We start from the raw sequence: 18,185 nt of genomic DNA, 5'->3' as shown, positions 1-18,185 counted from the left end.
CCACACGCACCAACACCCGCAGACCCGGCCCACGACGCGAGCACTCATCATACCCCCACCCAACCGCACGAACAAATACGCGAAGCGGCTAGTTCGAAATCCTCACTTAAATATCCTTTAGCAAGTCTGCCCCATCCACCGCAGGACACTCCAGACGGCCCGCTCGTCTTGGGATATGAGCCTTTGCCCCAGCTGAGCAACTACGAATACCTGCACCAGCAGGAGTACGATGCAGAGCGGCCTCTCTGAGGATCTCGATGTCGCGTACGAGCTCATCGAGGTCCGAAACGGTACTGGGCTGGGCAAGTTACTCCGCAACGGGAGGGTGCCCGTGGGGACCATAGTCGCCGTCAAGGCCGAGATGAATAATGTCCTCAGCAGTGCGTTTGGGGAGGACGGTGCGCGGAAGCGGGCGAAGTTGCAGAGTCTGCGGAAGATCCTGCAGGCTTCTTGGAACGAGGAAGGAGTCGCTCGGCGCGAGGTGGAGGAATTTCTGGATGACCTGTGACAGACGTGAGCATGTTGAAGATCGTATGAGGGCATATGTAGAGAAGGATGGATAGACATGAGAAGTGCTCTTCGTGAGGCCTGTTGTCTGTGTGGTAGCATCATTGGGGTCTCGTTGTGAACGGTGGTAACTAAGGTATGGATCGTTTCATCCAGCAGCCGCTCCTTGGGCGAGGGAGGAGGGATTGTAGGACGCACCGTAAGCGGAGAGTCTAGAGACATTCGCAGCTCTGCCAGTTCTCGCGAAAGGTCACTGGGAGTGTGGTCCTTGCTATCCTACCCCGATGACCTCTCCAGACTATAGGATTGATCTCCACCACCTGGAGGGGTAGCTGGCGAGGCTCCTGGATGTGAAGTGGACGCCGGCGAGGTATGAGAATTGCAAGACTCCTCAACGAGGGAGGCTGTGCTCCCAACTAGGCCAGATCGTAAGTGCGCAATGGCACCAGTATCCCCCCTTCAACTCGAAAGCACAGCAGCAAGAGTATTGCGGATACGGTCATTACTACGTAAACCTAGCAGCGCGGAGCGCGCGAGACAAAGCATAGAGAGCGGAGAGCGGAATCGCAAGGGGAGAATATACGGGCATGTACGAGTAACTACCGAGTAGTCTATTAGACTGACACCAGATGAACCCAGAATCAAACAAGAGACGCACCAAAGAAACCAAGTGATCATGTTGGATGTGTATATGTGAGTTTGGGGAGCATGCAGCATGCAGCGGAAGAACAAGTGTACGGAGGGCGAAGCGTAGAGAGTGTGTAGAGGGGATTAGACAAAGATGTGTACTGATAGATTGGTACAGTAGGTACCTCCAGCATGGGCGGGGAGCCAAGTATCAAAGCATCCGTAAATATCCATGTACCATGTGGGATCCCTCATGGAATTTGCATGCTAGACGATATCATGCAGCGGAGGCGGGCGGGGCCTTCTCCGCGTGCGCCTTCTCCGCGTTGGGGTGCGCGTTCGCCGGTCCCGGAGACGATGACTCATGCCTCCGAGCACGCTGAGCGGCTCGCAGCTGGTGGTGTTTCGACTTGCCCGCTGCCGCTTCGGCGACCATCCTGTTAGGGACAATATCAGCCTGACAGCGGGGACGACTAGGGAAGACAGCGTACCTCTCGAGCTCTCGACGATCCTGATCCGATTCGTCGGGCACAGTCGACTTGAAGACGGCTCCAATAAGCAGAAGGCCCTGTCCCCAATCCATGTCATTCAGTGCAATGAACACATTCAACCACATGACGTTGGTCCATACCTTTGCTCTGTTGTACAGGACCTGATCCGAGACCCCTTGCTCCTTGAGCACGCGGTCGACGACCTACCATATGAGCGAACGACGTTAGTAGAGGGGGTGGCGGTACGAGAAGCAATGTAAGCGCACCTCTCGGAGGACCTGCGAGACTTCAAACCTAGTCCCTCGCCAAGACGCGAGCATGATCTGGTCGCGTCAGGATGAGCAAAAGGATCGCTTCGTAATGATCTCAATTGCTTACCTTGCCAGTAACATCTTCTTCTAACGCCTTGAGCTCTTCCTCGCCCAACTCGCCTCGCGCTTGCAGCTTCTCCATTTCCTATCACACAGAACCTTAGATTATGCCCTGCATTGATCCTGAGTTGTACTTACTGCTATCATCTGCTGGACGCCGATGCTACGATGACATGAGCGAGCTATCAAGTGCGAGACGGTGGAGGGAACTCACGCGCTGCCAATAACGCCCCACGCGTCCTTCGCCATGGCACCCTTCTCCTTCAATCTGGAGAAGAACCCAGGACTGCCCCAGACTTGTCAGCCACTCAGAAATCCACCTCATACCATCCGAAGGCACTCACATGCCAAGGAACTTCCTGCTCTTCAAGAACGACGTCGCCTTCGTCATATAGATATTCCCGATCGTGTGCAGCAGCTCCACCCCAAAGCTCTCCAGCTTCAAGTCGTCCGCCTCGCGCCGCATCCGCGCCTCGAACGCCTGCGTCTCTGGATCGTCCTTATCCCCCGGACGCTTCGCGTCGACGAACGGCCGGAGCCGGTCCACAAGCTTCTTGGCGAGCGTCTCGATGCGCTCCTCCATCGCCTTCTTGCGTTCCTCGTCCAGCTCCTGCAGCTTCTTCCTCTGCTCCGGGGTGAGCTTCGAGCGTTTTTTGGCGTGGGTGTCGCGGTCCCTTTCCTTGTCGGCTTTGTGCACGTCCTTGCCGCCCTCCTTGAGGTTGGTCGTCGAGGAAGAAGCGGGACTCTTGGTCGCCGTCGCGAGTGGGTCTTGGCTCGTGGCCGCTGCGACCCCAGGCGACGCGAGCGAAGACTGAGACGACGAGCGCGCAGGGGAGGGGATGTGCGACGCGCGGTGGGCGGCGCTGCTGGCGGGCGCGGACGCGGGACCATCTTCGGCGGGGGCGAGGGGAGAAGGGGACGCTGGCGTTGATTTGACGGAGGTCGCGTCGCCGGCCACAGGCGAGCGCGCCTCGTTCATCTCGCGCTCCAGCTCTGCCTTTTCCTCCTCGGACATCATGGTCGTCGCGACGGATGTCATCTCCTTCATCAACGAGATCTCGCCGATCTATCAGGAGAAGGTGCATTAGAGACAAAGTGATGGAAGGGGTCGCATTGTGAACGAGCCACCCCGCGCATGACGAACTTGCGTCCGCTCGTATGGGGGACTTGTGGAGCGAGGACTAGTCCACTACGTTGCAGGGGTCGCGAGATCCGACAAGTGTAGTGGTCACTCACGTAGTCCATGAACCGCTCGCCGCCGAAAACGTTCGCGAAGAAGCCGGCCGCGTCTTCCATGCCGACGCCACCCTCCTTGTCCACCTACAAGTGGACACTAATCAGCGCTGCCACACCTCAGCTCACACGATCCACATCCGCGTACCATCTTGGCGCCATTCTTGTCGTATACGGCGCGGAGATTCTGTGGTGCAGGGGAGCGAGGGCGAGAGGGGTCAATATAATACGTCAACGACATGAAAGGGAGAGAATAGGAAGTGTGGCGGAGAGATAGATATGTAGGGAGGACAGAGACCAACAGAAGGGCTACTCACAGGATCCGAAAGGATCTGGTAGGCTTTACTGCATACCGGGAGAACGACGAAGTCAGCACGCCCAGGGAGGCGCGTCGAATGAGCGGGACGCACCTGATTTCCTTGAACTTCTCCTCAGCGTCCGGGGAGGGGTTCTTGTCGGGATGGTACTAGAGTTCGCAGCCCCAAGAGCAAGCCAAGATGGGGGGCGTCGCGGCAGGACACAACACGATGCGAGTTCCCAGAAGGAGATTATTTGGAGAGCGAGGGATGGCCTGGATAAGTGATTGCTCGAAAGACATAGACGACAAGCACTGACCTTGATAGCCTGCTTCCGATATGCCTTCTTCAAGTCCGTGTCATTCACGTCCGTGGGTACACCCAACTACGCGAGCAGTAGCTTGTTAGGAGATACAGCCTGACCGCACCTCAGAGGACCGAGGCAGAGAGCTCTCGCGGCGCACCAGGTCGTAGTACTCTGTCTCAACAGGCGCCATGTTGGTATTGGGGGCTAGGTCTCGTTGAAGAGAGCTATAGGTCTTTGAACTTTCCGTCTAGTAGAACTTGAAATTTGAGGCTGCAGCGAGGCACGACCAGTTAAGAGATAGTATCAAGGGCCGAGCCGGACGTGTCGGACGTGAAAATTGGTCGTGCAAAGACTGACAGAGAACCGTCGGTCGGCCGCTCCTTAGCGCGGAACACCAAAGGGTACAGCGGCAGAAGGAGGGAAAATCTGAGAGACAAGAAAGGGAGAGTTGGTCGAGGAGGGACGATGGCGGGAGGAGGGCAAGCAGCCGACCGGGACGGATTTGGAAGACGACCAAGGCGCTTGTGACACAAGTCTGACATAGCTTCCCGCAGTCCTTCGCAGGTTCAAGTTCTACCTACTCCATACAGCACGCTGAATCAGAGTACCGTTGCAGAGATGGTAGGTGGAGAATCACTGTTGTCGCATCATTCTAAGGTGAGTGTGAATGTCACAAGACGTGCAATGTGTTGTAGATGTGGCACTGACGGGCGTACAGGATAGCCTACTTACGTGCCAACGAACGAACGCGCCGAATTGTTTATCACACGTACAATGTACAACTCGGAGACATCGACACTCGTTACATCTGGTGGGACCCCAACTCCTCTCCGCCTGGAAATGACATACAACCCTCAGAGGTGGGAGCTAGGACCACATCCTGCTGTTCATGATCTTTGCACGGAAGACTCGTTGCCGGGAGAGCGTCAGGGTTACACATGTTCCTCAGCATTCTTTGTGCCTATAGTCTTCCCCACTCGCCTCAAATAATCGTCTTGTATACCACGCATTATACGCCATGCGTTCGCCCGTTATTCTGGTCCGTGAATTTGGTCATGGCGCTCATGCGTTCGTCTATCGTAATGTAGTGGCTACAAGCCCCATATGAGGTTCATTCGATTGCCGAGTTTGTGAGTGCCAGCATTCCCATCTCATTGCAATTCTCTAACAAAATTCCATGACAAGGACCACGCCTCCGCTCTATATCAACGGCCACGGATTGACCCAGAGTCCAATCCATCGTCTTGATAATGTGTTGATTGCGTCCGCCATGGCTGGCTACCAGGCCTATCTGTGGCGTCGCACATGATGCTCAAGTGTTAGGTATGACGTACACACCCTTGATACACCAACAATCGGACCCCATCTGGATCACCTTCCATTCCGCCGCTGCCCTCTGTGTGACGTGCTTGCAAGGATCAAGACCGCTCGTTCAGACTGTGCCGGATAGTTGTACTCGCGAATGCCTACTGGCCGGGTATTCAACTACACCTGAGAACACCGCGACCAACCGCACAGCACAGACATCGGAAATGATTGTCCTAGACAAGCTACAACCCCGAAGACCATATGGTAGGTTTCCCATATCTCTCCCCTTGTCATGAGCTAAACGGATAGATCTTCGACCCGAGATTAGTGGCTTGCTGCACCGGGTATAACTATTGCCCCCGCTAGGGGAGACAGCCATTTGACGCAACCTCCCATCCCTAAGCTTCTACCCTGCACAGCAGTCACAGCACTCCAGTCGATATGTCTACGTTAGACGCTGCCCAGTTCGTTGCACAGTACGCAAGCTCGTAAGCCATTCTTATTCCTATCCAAGGAAGCGCAGACACGTTGGGTGACAACGAATTTAATCAATAGCCTTCTCGCCAACTACTGCGCTGAAGCAGGAGCAGGTGAAGTGGGCTTTGCCACCTTCATTCTGATATCGTTTACTTAATCCCAGTCACAGTGCTGTTCATGTATGATTCCGTCATTACCACTGGTGACGAGATTAGATGTTTCTGGGGACGTAAGCTGACGGGTGCGGCAGTATTATTCTGGTTGAATAAGTACGCCACGATGCTCTATTTCGTGTGGAGTTTTGGCACTGCATTAGGGGTGTCAGACGAGGTGTGTAGCATCCCATTCACCTTCAGCCGTACTAGTACACCTGCGATTTCAAGTGACTCATCTATGTCTTCCCTCTACTAGGGGTACGTGACATTCGTCAAACCTCCGTCCTCAGTCATTGGACGTGCTTGTCTTTATGTAGCTGCGCTGCATCAGGAAGAGGTATCCCTGCCGTGCAGTATCTCCTTTATTTGATCCTTGGAGGTGCGTGGTGGGACGTCTTTTGTTGCCATCGTTGATTCGCTGACAGGCCGGGAAACATCCGGCGTTCCTAGCATTTACAGCCATACGTGTCCACGTGCTCCTTAAGAACGTCTTTCTCTCCTCCGCTACCTTCATCTTGTCTGCGGCAACCTTCGGACTCTGTCTGGTAACTATTGTTTTCCCTACGCATGCCCACATTTTCAGGATTGTTTATAAGTCAATGATAGGTTGACTTTTCGTCTGGACTAAAGGGTGTGAACTTACCCCCTTACGGATGTGTCTTACTGGATCCCACGCCTGTGAATGTGGTAAAAATGTTGCTCGTCCAAAGTGTTGTGTTAGACAACGTGACTGATCAAGGATTCATCTTTAGACGTAAGGGCACAATCTCAGGACACCGTGCGCCCGTCTCATAAACGGCTGACGACAGTGACGACCATATCTCGCTCTTGCCTAATCATGGCAGACTGTATTGCCATTTGGGCAACATGGTACACCCTGTCTCGACGACATGCAAATATACCGAAGAGTAGTATCTCCCGCGTTCTTCTTGTCGATGGTGCGCCCACGTCTGGATGCCCAGTCGGGTCCAGGAAGACTGATGTAAATCCACCCAGGGACCGTCTATTTTCTGTAAGTGGAGCGTCACTCCGAAGATGCATCCGCCTCATGCAACGGGCTGTCCAGCATCCTCCTCGTGCTCAACTCATTGCATCTGGCTTTCACCATCCTCTCCGTAAGACCCGAGCCCATCATGCCGGTTTTCAATGCTAATTTCACAAATCTGTGGCGTAGCTGGACGTAGACTTCCTCCTCAGCAGCAGCAATGTCACGAATTTCACGTATCCGTACGTGTCCATCCACATCCCCATGCCTGAGCGTACATGCTGACCGTCGCCCAACCCTTCCTCTCACCGCACTCATATTTGCACAGGCTGTCCGCCGTCCTCATCTTGCGCTTTCTCCTACACCTGCAGTCCGTCAATCTCCGCGCTCTTGACTTCGGCTCTTCGCGAGCCTTGACGCCATCCCACTCTAGTTCTATAGTATTCGACCGAGTTGCCGGATCGCTCGGGGCCTCGCTTGCACCATCAGACTACTTCGGGCCGGAAGACGAGTCTGTGGAGGACGGGGTAGACGGAGGTCAAGACGTAGAATCCGCGCCGAGAGAATAGCTTGACTCTTCCCGCCCGACGGGAACATCAAGGATCTTAGAACGATGTGATAAGATCGCTCTTTCGGTCACACATAGCCCGAGCTACTAGCCAGCTCACCGATCTTCTGAAACGTCTCTAGTCGTGATAACATCCTTTAGCGAACCTCACCCTCCTAGCACACGCCGTGCGCTCGCGACCACTCCCTCTAAGTTGTAATACTCGACCTGGGTTGCTGTACAAGCGCTGGAGGATGTATACAATGCTTCGCATAGACGTTGGCCCCCATTGCGGCGGCGTATTGACTCGGGCACGAGCGCCCACTAGTTGTCGTTCGTTTCTATAAAGTCCATCAAAGATCAGCATTGATGAGGCACAATGTTGAATGTCTCTACCAAACTGGTCGATATGGAACGTAGGGCGTCGCACCACACCAACGCGAGAAAGAATACTACGATAGATTGTGACGGGACTACTTCTACAGACATCGCGAGAATGTAACACAGGCACCGTCGGGATATGAATGGAGTCGTAACGTCTAAATGACAATGGATGAGATGTGCCAGGAAGAGATAGAATGACGATGATGGCCGTAAATAGGTATGCAATGCAACGGAACAACACTGAAACATCGAGAGGGGGGTAGCGCAACAGAGTAGATGTATGCAAGAGTATCCAATGCATGCTAGTTAAGTAGAGGATAGATAGAGATAGACACGTCGCTCCGAACAAGACACAACCAAAAAAAGCCATGAAAGATAACCCCAGGCGCTACTCCCCGTCCTCCCCCTTCGAGCCCACGCCCGCGGAGAACCGCACCGACTTCTGCCTCGGCGCGAGCCCCGCACTCGACAGCGAGTCCACGTCCGACGAAGACGAAGGCGTCATCAGCTGCGGGCTATCGGACGAGCGCGAGCTCAAGCTGCTCGCCACGGACCCCTTGCGTCCCCCAGGAAAGAGCCGCATCATCTCCAGCCGCAGCTTCCCGGGGAACGATGACGTCGGACCCGACACCGACGCCGGCCTGCCTGCTCCCGGACGCGGGCTCGAGGCGCTCTGGACGGACCTCGGCGTCGACGGCCCGTTGGAGGTGAGCGTGGACAGCGAGGCGTCCGACGCGGACGGGGCTAGCGTCGCGCTCTCTGCCGTGGACGGGCGCCCGGGCTTCTTGAGAGACGAGCGGGGAGGGGGCGGGGGGAGGAGGATGGGCACCGCGGGGGAGGAACCAAAGGCGGAGGCTGGCAGGGACGAGTGACGGGACGGTGCGCCCGGGCGAAGGGGGGAGCGGGGGGACGCGTCGACACTTCGGCGTGCAAAATGATGCGAGTGCGAGTGTGAGTGCGAGTGAGAATGTGGGTGCGGGGACTGGGAGGATGAGCGCGGGGGGAGGACGTGTGGGGTGCGAGAGATGTGGAGGCCCATGGCTATTTGCTCGATCGTCGGCCGCGTATCTGGCCGATCGTGGAAACTGTATCCTGACGGCGTTGGCGAGCTGCTCTCGGCTGGGGTGGAGTACATCCCTCGTTCCTGCTGCAACGAGGTGATTAGATGAGGGTACGGAGGCGACGAAGAGTTGAGAACATCTGCTAGATCACAGTCGCCGACGAGACGCGCTCACGCCGCCGCATTGCCCGTCTACTTCGTAATTTCGGGCCAGACAAGGTTCTTGCTGCGGAGGAACGCAAACACGAACATGTCTGGACACGACTGGGGTCGTAACAGACGTTCTCTGAGATGCCGCCACGCACCGAGTATCCCCGCTCGCGCTTCTTGGGCGTGCTGTACGAAAACCGTCGCACGGTGCTCATGATTCTAACAGCGGCGGTGCGTGTCGACGTGCTGGCCTCCGCCTCATCGCTGGACGCGTCGCCATGCATCCCCCATGGATCTATGCATTGACGTGGTGTTGTCAGCGAAACTGTTCGGGAACCGCCTGGAATAGCAACGGACGCACCGTGGTCGCTCGTGACAGGAACAGGGCGCTGGTGTTTACGGCGGCCTTGAAATATGGACGACATGGCGGGGACAGCGTGTGTTGTGAAGATGGTCTAGGGTGTCCAATGCGTTAGGATGGGGGGGACGGTGAGAGTAGAAGGCAGGGAGGAGAAATGACGACGGGCAGGGGAAAGCTGGGGACGAACGCAGGGGTCACGCGAGGGAACGTACTTGTCATCTGAATATACACTCCTCCCCACGTGGCACCAGGCCACAGGTGGTGCCCGGCGGATCGCACTCTGCTGCCCGCGTTTTGTCCGTCGAGCCTCGTCATGTTCACAGCATGTCCGAGTTTTATGTTTTTAACTGGCTCAACAGCGGTGAAACTGGGAATTCAAGATGTCTCGAATGCCTTCTAGCCATGGTCGAAGTGCACTATGCTATGTACCTCCCCCTCCTCACCAATCCCTGCGTCCACTTTACGTATATTCCGCTCGTGTTCCATCATGTTCTCCAATTGCGCATGTTTTCTGTGTCTTTCCACAGTGCGTCCGCACGTGGATGATCGTCCTTGAGGCAGTCGGCTTTCCTCTCGGGGGATGACATCATGATGCTGACTCGATAAGGCAATTGCCGACATGGCCACCGAGGACTCCGAGCGCCTGCTTGCTCAGCCACATGCTGTAAGTACTTACTTACTGACCTACTTACGCGTCCTCATCTCAATTCATACTTCTTTCTCCTTCGTTCCGATATCACGACTACGTCTATCATCTGCACAACACACGCATACCTATGCAATCCAAGACCCCTTCAATTCATCTCACATTCACTCACCGAGGGGCAACGCACCCACTCTCGCTGCTTCCAGAGTCCACTCTCGCATACCTTCAGGAACGCCTCGAAGAGCTCACAGCTGTGCCCCAAGAGAACCAGAAGCTGCTCTACAAGGGTAAGAAGACTCTCGGCCCCGACGCCACGATCTCGGACGCGGGCTTGAAGGATGGGATGAAGGTGCAGCTGATCGGCCCGACCGCCGAGGAACTCGGAGGACTGAAGGCAACAGAGAGCGAGCACCAGCGCAAAGAACGAATACTACGAGAGCGCGCCCAGAGAGCCCCAGTGAAGGTATGTCCACCCTTGTCGTGTCTCTACCTTGTGCTGACCGAGTGATAGGTGCGGTCTACGGGACCATCCTCGTCCACAGACTCCCAATACACATTCCACCGCATCGAACCCCTCCCTCATCTCCCCAACCCCGAGTCCGCTCGTAATCTTCTCACCAAGCTCGCAAACGATCCCGCCATCCGCCACGTGATGCGCAAGCATCAGTTCTCGGTGGGGGTGCTCACCGAGCTCGCCCCACACGAGCAGCCTCACCTCCTCGGGCTGAACGTGAACGCGGGGCAGGCGATCAAGCTCCGGCTGCGGACCGACAGGTACGACGGCTTCAGGCTCTTCAGCGAGGTGCGCAGGGTGCTCTGCCACGAGCTCACGCACAACGTCTGGGGTGATCATGACAACAACGTGCGTACTGCGCCGACCTAGTAGTGCATGCGGTGGCGGCTGACGGGCGCTTTTGCCGCAGTTCAAGGAGCTCAACTCCACGCTCAACAAGGAAGTTGCGGAGTTCGAGCGTGCGCAGGCGGCTGGGGCGCACCAGCTTGGCGGGGGAGGGTTCGGGCCGCCACAGTCCGCGCTCGAAGCGGAGGCGCAGGAGCATGCTCTCGGTGGCTCGTACACCCTTGGCGGGCCCGGTGCGAGCAGTCCAGGCGACTCTCCGGAGGAACGTCGCAGGAAAGTCCTGGAGGCTACTATGAACAGGCTGCGGAAGGAGGAGGAAGAACTGGAGGATCGCTGCGGGACTGCTGGGCATTCATGATTTGATCGGGATCTTGTGGGTTGTTGTATCATCTAGAATTGTTGTACTCATATTCACTTTTAGTATTCTACTCATCGCTTTCGCTCGAATGCAAGCGCGGTTTCCCATTATTCGCTTCCCGGATCCGAGGAAATCGGACAAGGTATATGAAGAAATGGTACAATATATAGCAAATAGCAGTGGCAAACCATGTGGCAACACAAACCAATACAAAACAATAAGTTAGTACTATCGATACAACATTGGGCGAGTCAAGTCCAAGACTCAAATCCAAGACTCAAGAACGAACTGGAGGCAGTCGCAATCGCATCCCCCACCCAGGAAACCCTTTGATATCATACTCTCTCCACCATCTGGCAGCTCAATTGCCCCCCTCGACCGCGCGGTCGTCCCCATCACCATCCTCGTGCATCTGCTGCTGGAAACTGCCTTGCAGCTCTGCCGTCACCGGCTCCTCCGCCTCCGACGTCGGCGGCAGCACCACATGGGTGTGCCCCACGACCTCGCCCAGGCCATTCTCCACGCTGAATAGCGACCCCGCCCCCGTCTTCGCCTCCGAGTCGTCGGCCACGCTGAACAGGCTGCTCCGCCGCGAGACGCGCGCGGACACCCTCGGGGTCGTGGGCGTCGCCGTCGCCTCGTCGCCAGCAGCGGAAGCAGCGGCAGCGGCAGCAGAGGGGGGCCAGCGGAAGCCGAGGTTGTGGTTGTGCCCGGGCGTGTCGAGCGCGCGCGCGGACTGGGGTGCGCTTGCGGGCGCGGGGAGGCGGCTGAGGTTGTGATTGTGCCCGGGGGTGTCGAGCGCGGTGGGCCCGTCGCTCGCGTTGGAGGCCGTCGCGGAGGGAACGCTGGAGCTCGCCTCGGTGGTGGGGATGACGACGTGGAGGCCGTGGTTGTGGCCGAAGTCGTCGATGTGCATGGAAGGCATGTTTATGCAGGCAAGGGGAAGAAGAGTAGGGTGTTTTCGGCGGTGGTAAGCGATAGTAAGTGGTGGGCGAGTGGGAGTGGTTTGCTCTACAGCTCGGGTTCGCAGAAGCTTGTGGTGGCTGGTAGCTGCTTAGCTTAGTAGAGCTAGCTGTAGGAGGTGGGGATGGTGAAACCCTGCCGCTCCTCGTCCGTCTTTATACCAAGCGCTTCGAACAAGAGTTGGCTCGGGCGAACACGGTTATGGCTCGCCATCATACGTTCATTGCCATTGAGTACCATCGAGATTTCGAAGGTTCACGGTTCACAATCAAAGCCCCTCCGCCTCACGCGCGCCCATGATCCCAAGCATGATTCAGATGGCGACAAGCACCGCAGGCTTCCTTCTGAAACACGAACCATGCGGGAAGCCACGGGCTTCACGACGACGGGCCGTTGTCGCGGGGCGCACCAAGAGCGCACAGCATCGCGAAGGGCGCCCATCCCCGGCGATTTGCCCTCCCTTTTTGCAGAACAGTTTTGCAGGCACGAAGCGCGGCCCGGCGGTCATCATACGAAACGCGCCGACCTGTTTTCCAGACACTGGCCCAAGGCACAAGTTCATCTCTGCGACAAGCGTGAAACCGTTGCAAATTTGTTCATGTTCTAGGGCCAAATTCGAACTCCCGCTTGCTCTCTAGCTCTCATTCGGAATGGCTTTGCTGCACTGCCGCGCTCGAGCGTAACGACGGTGTCGACGATGGGGCATCATGGTATGTCTGGATATGCACTGCCGGGACGTCAACCTCGTTCTTGATGCGCGGAGTTTGTGAGTGGCTTCGCAATTTCTTGAGCTGATTCTCTTCCTTCCAGCGGCTGGGGTAGTAACAGATCGTTTACGTTGCATGCCAGCGGCCTACCCACAAGGTAGAACGTTATCTCTCTACACTACCGGCGTGGCGGGTCCTATTCGTTACCTTAGGGCCTTCTGATGCCCGGCGGCGCACATTGACACTACTTACTCGCTCAAAGCTCGAGGCTTTGGCAGTTGATCTCGTGAGTTTACATACATTGATTGGTTTGTCTTTCCGTGAACTTCCGACTCTGTAAGCTCCCTTCGGCCAGTTTTCGGGACTCTCGTCGGCCGTCAGCCACTTCTCTCTCTCTCATCCTCTCTCTTCTCCTCTCTCTCTCTCTCTGTCTCCCAGGATGCACCGCACATAGTGCTTGGAGCAAACACAGACATATTGACTCGATGTGACCCTAAGCGATGCCTCACGCTACAGGTCTCTCACTTGAGGTCAACATACATTCTTTGATCTCGTACATAGAGCTAGTCTCCAGAGACACCGCCGCCACAAGCTGCTCAGCCGCTACGTCACGGCGCCCGAGAACAGTCAGTCGACTGTGACTGTCGTCAAGATGGCGAGATGCCTAGACGGTCCGCGCCATGATCGGTGGTGGACCATCTTGCCTTCGTCCTGAATACAGAAATTGATCTTCTCAGAGGTATACAACGGGCCTTTCGGCTAAGATATGCACACCGTTGCTCTTGCGCCGAGTCAGCGCCCATCGCACAGGGCTCGGGGAGCGCGAAGCTCCTAGTGCCTCAACGACTATCGATGTCGATACAGGAGCCGCGAGCCAGGTTACGAATCCCGAGCGGTGTATACGCCTCTCTGGCCCCTATGGAAGGCCAGTATCCGAATCGGACCATCAAAATGCCAACTTGCATACTGGCCCATCTTGCTAGCGCTTCATCATGCTTCTTGCAGTGCACAAATGGCTAGAACAGCGAGGTCGGTTCCTCCGAAAATTCGATGCAGCGTAGAAGCTTGAGTTTCCAGAGAATCCTTGCAAGTGATCTTAACTGCAGCCGAGTACAACAGGTATCCAAGACGTGCTCCATTCCATTTTCCGGCAGCTCCAATCATCACCCGTCGTGATCAGAGGTCGTCCAAGAACGCTTCCACTTCCCGCCTGGCGACTCCATGTTCCGACCAGGCCTCCTGAAGGGTCTTCCGGAGGCGCTGTAGGTTTTCCCGCTTCCTCCTACCATCCTCGCCGAATGCTCGGTCCAGGATCTCGCCCATCTCCGCCTTGACGGCGTCAATTGTCGCGATGGGCACTCTTCCGTTGCGAAAGATCTTGCAGGCCCCTGTTCCGTTCCGGACCTCGATCAGCTCGTACGCAACATCGAGGTCTTCAGAAAGATAGGTGGCGTTCAGGGGCTGGTCCGCAATGATGGGCCAGACGATCCTGGTTCGGGATAGCTGATTCACAAGAGCATAGTAGACAAGCCGATGAAACGGTCTACTCACGTAGGAACACCCGCCATTATCGTCTCTAGGGTGCTGTTGTGTCCACCATGCGAGAGACACCATCCAGTCGCCTGTCATTTGTTTAGCACTGTCCGTATAGCATGGACGAGACGTACAGGATGATCAAGCAGAGCCTGCTGAGGTACCCATTTCGAGACTAAGCCATACCCGTATTGAACAACTTTCTCTTGCACTTCCTTCGGCAATCTCTTGGACAGTACAGCCGCTTCACTCATCACCTATTCTACCATCATTTAGCGTGACGAGAGTTCACATAAATCAGTCGGAAAACGCTGACGAAGGGTATGTTCCTGTCCATAAGCACACCGAGAACAGCATGGAGCTTCTTCGGATCCGTAGGCCAGAACAGCGACCCGAAAGATACCTTACGATCAAGAATGTCATCGGTATAGCATCCCGCACGTGACATATCATATCGGACGACTCACGTATATGACCGACTTCTCCCCATGCGACGCCAGGCTTCTGTCCAAGAATGCTAAGACTTCCTGAGCGTGGGACTCGTCTGAGACGTTTTCTTTGCTCTGCGGAATCAACGGGCCTGCATAGTACGCCTTGCGCGAAGTCTGCGCGAACCACTCCTTGATCGCCTTGGTGGTGTTGGGACAGTAGTCTGCTGCGTCGAATGTTATGAACCCATCTGTGATTCCCATGATCCTAGACATCTTCACTCCAATGCCAAGAAGCTCCACTGGGAACTGTTAGAGGCAATCTCGAAGTCACACTCAATCCCTTCCACAGAAAGGAGCTAGACATACCGCCTGGGGCTGGATCTCGTAGTCATGTACTGGTTTGGTTACTGGCGTATGCAGAACCTTGCCCGTGACCTTAGCCAGCTACAATAGAATTGCATAAGGAGGCCGACAACCGCACACTGGTGGATCCCCAGGTTACCTGAGCTGCAGCCTGTTCGAAGGTGATTCCTTGTCTTTCAGCTTCGGCTTCGACAGCTCCCATGTTGTCCTGCGTGAGGTGGAAGAAGAACACTTGTGTCGCTATAGGAGTCCATGTGTATATCTTCACGGTATCTGAGGTATGCTTGCGAATGGACAGAAATGTGTCCGGAAGAAACATCTTTATAGCAGTGTTAGCTCGCCAGCTCGGAGACTATGGTAAATCGGAACGATCACGCACATCGAGGATGACGGCGCTGACACGAACGGGGTGCGCAACGATCTGGGCTCCTGTTCGAGCACATGTAAGGGGCTCGTCGTTCAGCATCTTGACGTAGGAGGCTTCGAAGGCAGCCTCTAGGACGCTGGTCCTCATGATGTCGATAATATTATGCTCTAGGCCAACAACTCTGCGTGGGCCCAACCATGGTGGTGAGTCCGTCTACTACGTTGACAAGGTAATGCCCGGCTTCGAACCTGAGTCGAGAAGAGAGGTACGCCTCTTCCGGAAGGAGCTCGCGTGCAACCTCTGCCATGACTAAGTCATAGAAACTTGTAATCACAAAGAAGGCGACGGTAACGTTGCGTAGCTTGACCATACGGGCAACCAAGGTGCATAACGTACGAGTGTGCCCTAGAATGTCACTGCTAGTTGGAATACATAACGATGAGAGAGTGAATAGGACGTACCCCACATCTGCATTGGGACGACTATCAGGTGTTTCCCAGTAGAGACTGTCATCGTGAACTGATCCCAATGTTGGAGAATTGTGTTAGAGAACGAGAGTTCAGATGGGACGATTGTGGCTCGTTCACAGAGGCAGCCGTATTTAACAGAACATGGATGCGTAGACGCGCCCATAAATCTTTTCCGGTATACACAGTTAGGGCATGGGCGTCGCGCCTCGACAGGAATGCTCAACGCTTGCATTCTCGACCCTGTGAAGCTCATCAGAGATGGTACAAGCGGATATAGACCTATCCGTACAGCAGTACAACACAAACGTGCGCCAACATATATAGACGGGCGGAGTGATGGCAGGAGTTGCACTGCGGCGCCACATGAGTCTTGCAGATTATCAGAAGAGAAGTGTTGCACTCACGTACGCATCCACAGCCGCTCTGGTGCAACGGTCTAGGGCCATATCAAGGACGCTACCAAGGGAGTGAAGGGATGGTAAGAGACGCACTTTGGCGCAGTTCAACTGGGTTGACGAATCATACGCATCTTGAGGCCGCGCGCGTCAGCGGCCTTTGAGGCACTCGAGCACTCGAGTTACGTAGCTAGTGTGCGGAGTGGCATAGTGGACGCCAGGTGCACAGGTACATATGACAACTGTCCGTCCCACATTTCGGGCGATTGCGGTAGGATATACTGTGGTCTACTTGTTGGCGAGGAGACACTGGAAGCCAGTGCATGAGTGATGAAAAAACGCAGGCATAAGTAAACAGGCTTGATTTGCTTTACCACTAACCTACTTATCACAAGCCGCTCGAACAAGCCTCGGCCTCCGAGTGCCCAATCCCGTCTTCCGCCCAAACCGCCTGCTACTACTTCCTGCAGATTGGCGCCCTTCTTGACGCGAGCACGCTGGGCATCTCGGCCTTGACAGCTTCGAACGCCCCGGAAGTCATCTTGGCTTGCAGTAGATCTGCCCGGACCCGGTGCCGCAGCGCACCCCGAGGATTTCGTAGGCGAGTTCGAGGTTCTTAGAGAGATGGACGACGTTCACAGACTGGTCCGCCCAGACGGGCCAAAAGCTGTTGTATTGGAGGTGAGCTGATTGGTGCAGTAGTCATAACAGCGGGTAGCCACGAACTAGGAAACGCCAGCCATAATCGACTCAGGCGTGCGGATTTGGCCTCAATGTGAGAGGTACCACTCCATAGCCCGGTAGGCCGTTCAACGTTCAACAGCCAGGAAGTGTAAGACGTTGAAAGATACTGAGTGAGTAGTCCAGCGGGCACTGGTGGAGGACCTGTATAATCAAGAGAGCATGGCCGTACTTGGATGCCTTTCCCTGTACTTCCGACGGACCCGCAGTGGCAAAGACGGCGCTAGAGCTCAGGAACTGCGACGTTTCTGTATTAGCTTGAAACAATTTGTTGCGAATGAAACGACAGCCTACAAGAGGATTGTCCTTTTCCCATGAAGACGTCGAGAATAGCCGGCAACTTTGCAAGCTCTGCAGGCCATAACACCGAACCGAAGGAAGCATAGCGTGCGTCGTCGTCAGGGTCGCTGTAGAAGACTAGATGATCCCGCCGTGCCAGGAGCAGAGTGTACAGGGCTGCATGAGAAAGGGCAAGGCGCTCAGGCTCTACTTGTGCGTACGCCTAGACGAGTAGTGCATTCACATATTCTTGCGACAGGCCAGTAGTTGGACGAGTCGGACTTGAACTTGAAAATGGATGGTGGCAGTAATGCAGTGGTATTCGTTGCAAAATCGACTCGCAAAGGTTATCCGAATCAAAGCAAATCGGTAGCGCCATTATTACCCAGAACAAGATAGACACAAGAATCGTTGTAGAGTTTCAAGGCTTTCAGATAAAATATGAACATTGACACTGTGGATGAGTAGAGCGAAAGAGGCAACTCCAGGTTATTTACAGCAGAGTCGCAGTCGCACTGACGTGGTCGAGGGCCTCGGCAAAATGTATAAGGTAAAACTTACAATTTAGCCAATATCGGCCGCCTGGCGTAATGGCAACGCGTCTGACTACGAATGCGTAATCAGGAGATTGCAGGTTCGACCCCTGCGGTGGTCATTTTTGGCACGTCTGAGGGAGATATAACCGACTCGGGCGCCTTCTCATACGTCTTGTGTATCGAGTCTTCATGATACGTGCCATTTTTCTCCATCGTCTGCATCCTGGGCAGTCGCATTACGCTAATCAGGAAGCTCATAACGAAGGTCTGGTACAGCT

General features: G+C 55.3%; 7 protein-coding genes and 1 non-coding gene across 8 annotated transcripts; 5 read left to right on the top strand and 3 right to left on the bottom strand.

Annotated features, from left to right (window-relative positions):
• Positions 1 to 670: 670 nt before the first annotated feature.
• Positions 671 to 4,297, bottom strand: DICSQDRAFT_138806 (DnaJ-domain-containing protein). Its single transcript, XM_007368116.1, has 14 exons — positions 3,990 to 4,297; positions 3,845 to 3,910; positions 3,640 to 3,695; positions 3,547 to 3,574; positions 3,378 to 3,416; positions 3,233 to 3,316; positions 2,341 to 3,062; positions 2,211 to 2,282; positions 2,135 to 2,159; positions 2,004 to 2,081; positions 1,892 to 1,948; positions 1,766 to 1,828; positions 1,626 to 1,702; positions 671 to 1,571 (listed from the first exon to the last, which is right to left on the bottom strand). The coding sequence occupies exons 1-14, from the start codon at positions 4,020 to 4,022 to the stop codon at positions 1,412 to 1,414; spliced, it is 1,560 nt and encodes a 519-aa protein (XP_007368178.1). The 5' UTR covers positions 4,023 to 4,297; the 3' UTR covers positions 671 to 1,411.
• A 286-nt stretch (positions 4,298 to 4,583) lies between these two features.
• On the top strand, positions 4,584 to 5,135 carry DICSQDRAFT_138805 (uncharacterized protein). Its single transcript, XM_007368115.1, has 2 exons — positions 4,584 to 4,962; positions 5,018 to 5,135. The coding sequence occupies exon 1, from the start codon at positions 4,607 to 4,609 to the stop codon at positions 4,820 to 4,822; it is 216 nt and encodes a 71-aa protein (XP_007368177.1). The 5' UTR covers positions 4,584 to 4,606; the 3' UTR covers positions 4,823 to 4,962; positions 5,018 to 5,135.
• A 1,475-nt stretch (positions 5,136 to 6,610) lies between these two features.
• Positions 6,611 to 7,326, top strand: DICSQDRAFT_172378 (uncharacterized protein; the record flags this gene model as incomplete). The annotated part of the gene is made up of 5 exons (XM_007368114.1): positions 6,611 to 6,710; positions 6,769 to 6,784; positions 6,839 to 6,887; positions 6,947 to 6,999; positions 7,086 to 7,326. 5 exons carry the CDS (start codon positions 6,611 to 6,613, stop codon positions 7,324 to 7,326), a joined length of 459 nt encoding a protein of 152 aa, XP_007368176.1.
• A 730-nt stretch (positions 7,327 to 8,056) lies between these two features.
• Positions 8,057 to 8,560, top strand: DICSQDRAFT_128491 (uncharacterized protein; the record flags this gene model as incomplete). Its single annotated transcript, XM_007368113.1, has 1 exon — positions 8,057 to 8,560. The coding sequence occupies one exon, from the start codon at positions 8,057 to 8,059 to the stop codon at positions 8,558 to 8,560; it is 504 nt and encodes a 167-aa protein (XP_007368175.1).
• Positions 8,561 to 8,940: 380 nt separating this feature from the next.
• Positions 8,941 to 9,323, bottom strand: DICSQDRAFT_172376 (uncharacterized protein; the record flags this gene model as incomplete). The annotated part of the gene is made up of 3 exons (XM_007368112.1): positions 8,941 to 9,012; positions 9,054 to 9,193; positions 9,260 to 9,323. 3 exons carry the CDS (start codon positions 9,321 to 9,323, stop codon positions 8,941 to 8,943), a joined length of 276 nt encoding a protein of 91 aa, XP_007368174.1.
• A 712-nt stretch (positions 9,324 to 10,035) lies between these two features.
• On the top strand, positions 10,036 to 12,250 carry DICSQDRAFT_156440 (WLM-domain-containing protein; the record flags this gene model as incomplete). Its single annotated transcript, XM_007368111.1, has 3 exons — positions 10,036 to 10,368; positions 10,417 to 10,767; positions 10,829 to 12,250. The coding sequence occupies 3 exons, from the start codon at positions 10,036 to 10,038 to the stop codon at positions 11,120 to 11,122; spliced, it is 978 nt and encodes a 325-aa protein (XP_007368173.1). The 3' UTR covers positions 11,123 to 12,250.
• Positions 12,251 to 13,968: 1,718 nt separating this feature from the next.
• On the bottom strand, positions 13,969 to 15,999 carry DICSQDRAFT_128488 (UDP-Glycosyltransferase/glycogen phosphorylase; the record flags this gene model as incomplete). Its single annotated transcript, XM_007368110.1, has 10 exons — positions 13,969 to 14,281; positions 14,344 to 14,414; positions 14,460 to 14,582; positions 14,642 to 14,728; positions 14,793 to 15,062; positions 15,123 to 15,200; positions 15,259 to 15,471; positions 15,499 to 15,667; positions 15,735 to 15,891; positions 15,948 to 15,999. The coding sequence occupies 10 exons, from the start codon at positions 15,997 to 15,999 to the stop codon at positions 13,969 to 13,971; spliced, it is 1,533 nt and encodes a 510-aa protein (XP_007368172.1).
• Positions 16,000 to 17,947: 1,948 nt separating this feature from the next.
• On the top strand, positions 17,948 to 18,026 carry DICSQDRAFT_t142. Its single transcript has one exon. It is a non-coding gene; the product is annotated as a tRNA-Arg (tRNA).
• The last annotated feature ends 159 nt before the right edge of the window (positions 18,027 to 18,185 follow it).

This window comes from Dichomitus squalens (assembly GCF_000275845.1).
Source record: "Dichomitus squalens LYAD-421 SS1 unplaced genomic scaffold DICSQscaffold_32, whole genome shotgun sequence".
NCBI lineage: Eukaryota > Fungi > Basidiomycota > Agaricomycetes > Polyporales > Polyporaceae > Dichomitus > Dichomitus squalens.
Note: the sequence above shows the minus strand (reverse complement) of the source record. Positions and strands in the feature narration are given on the sequence as shown.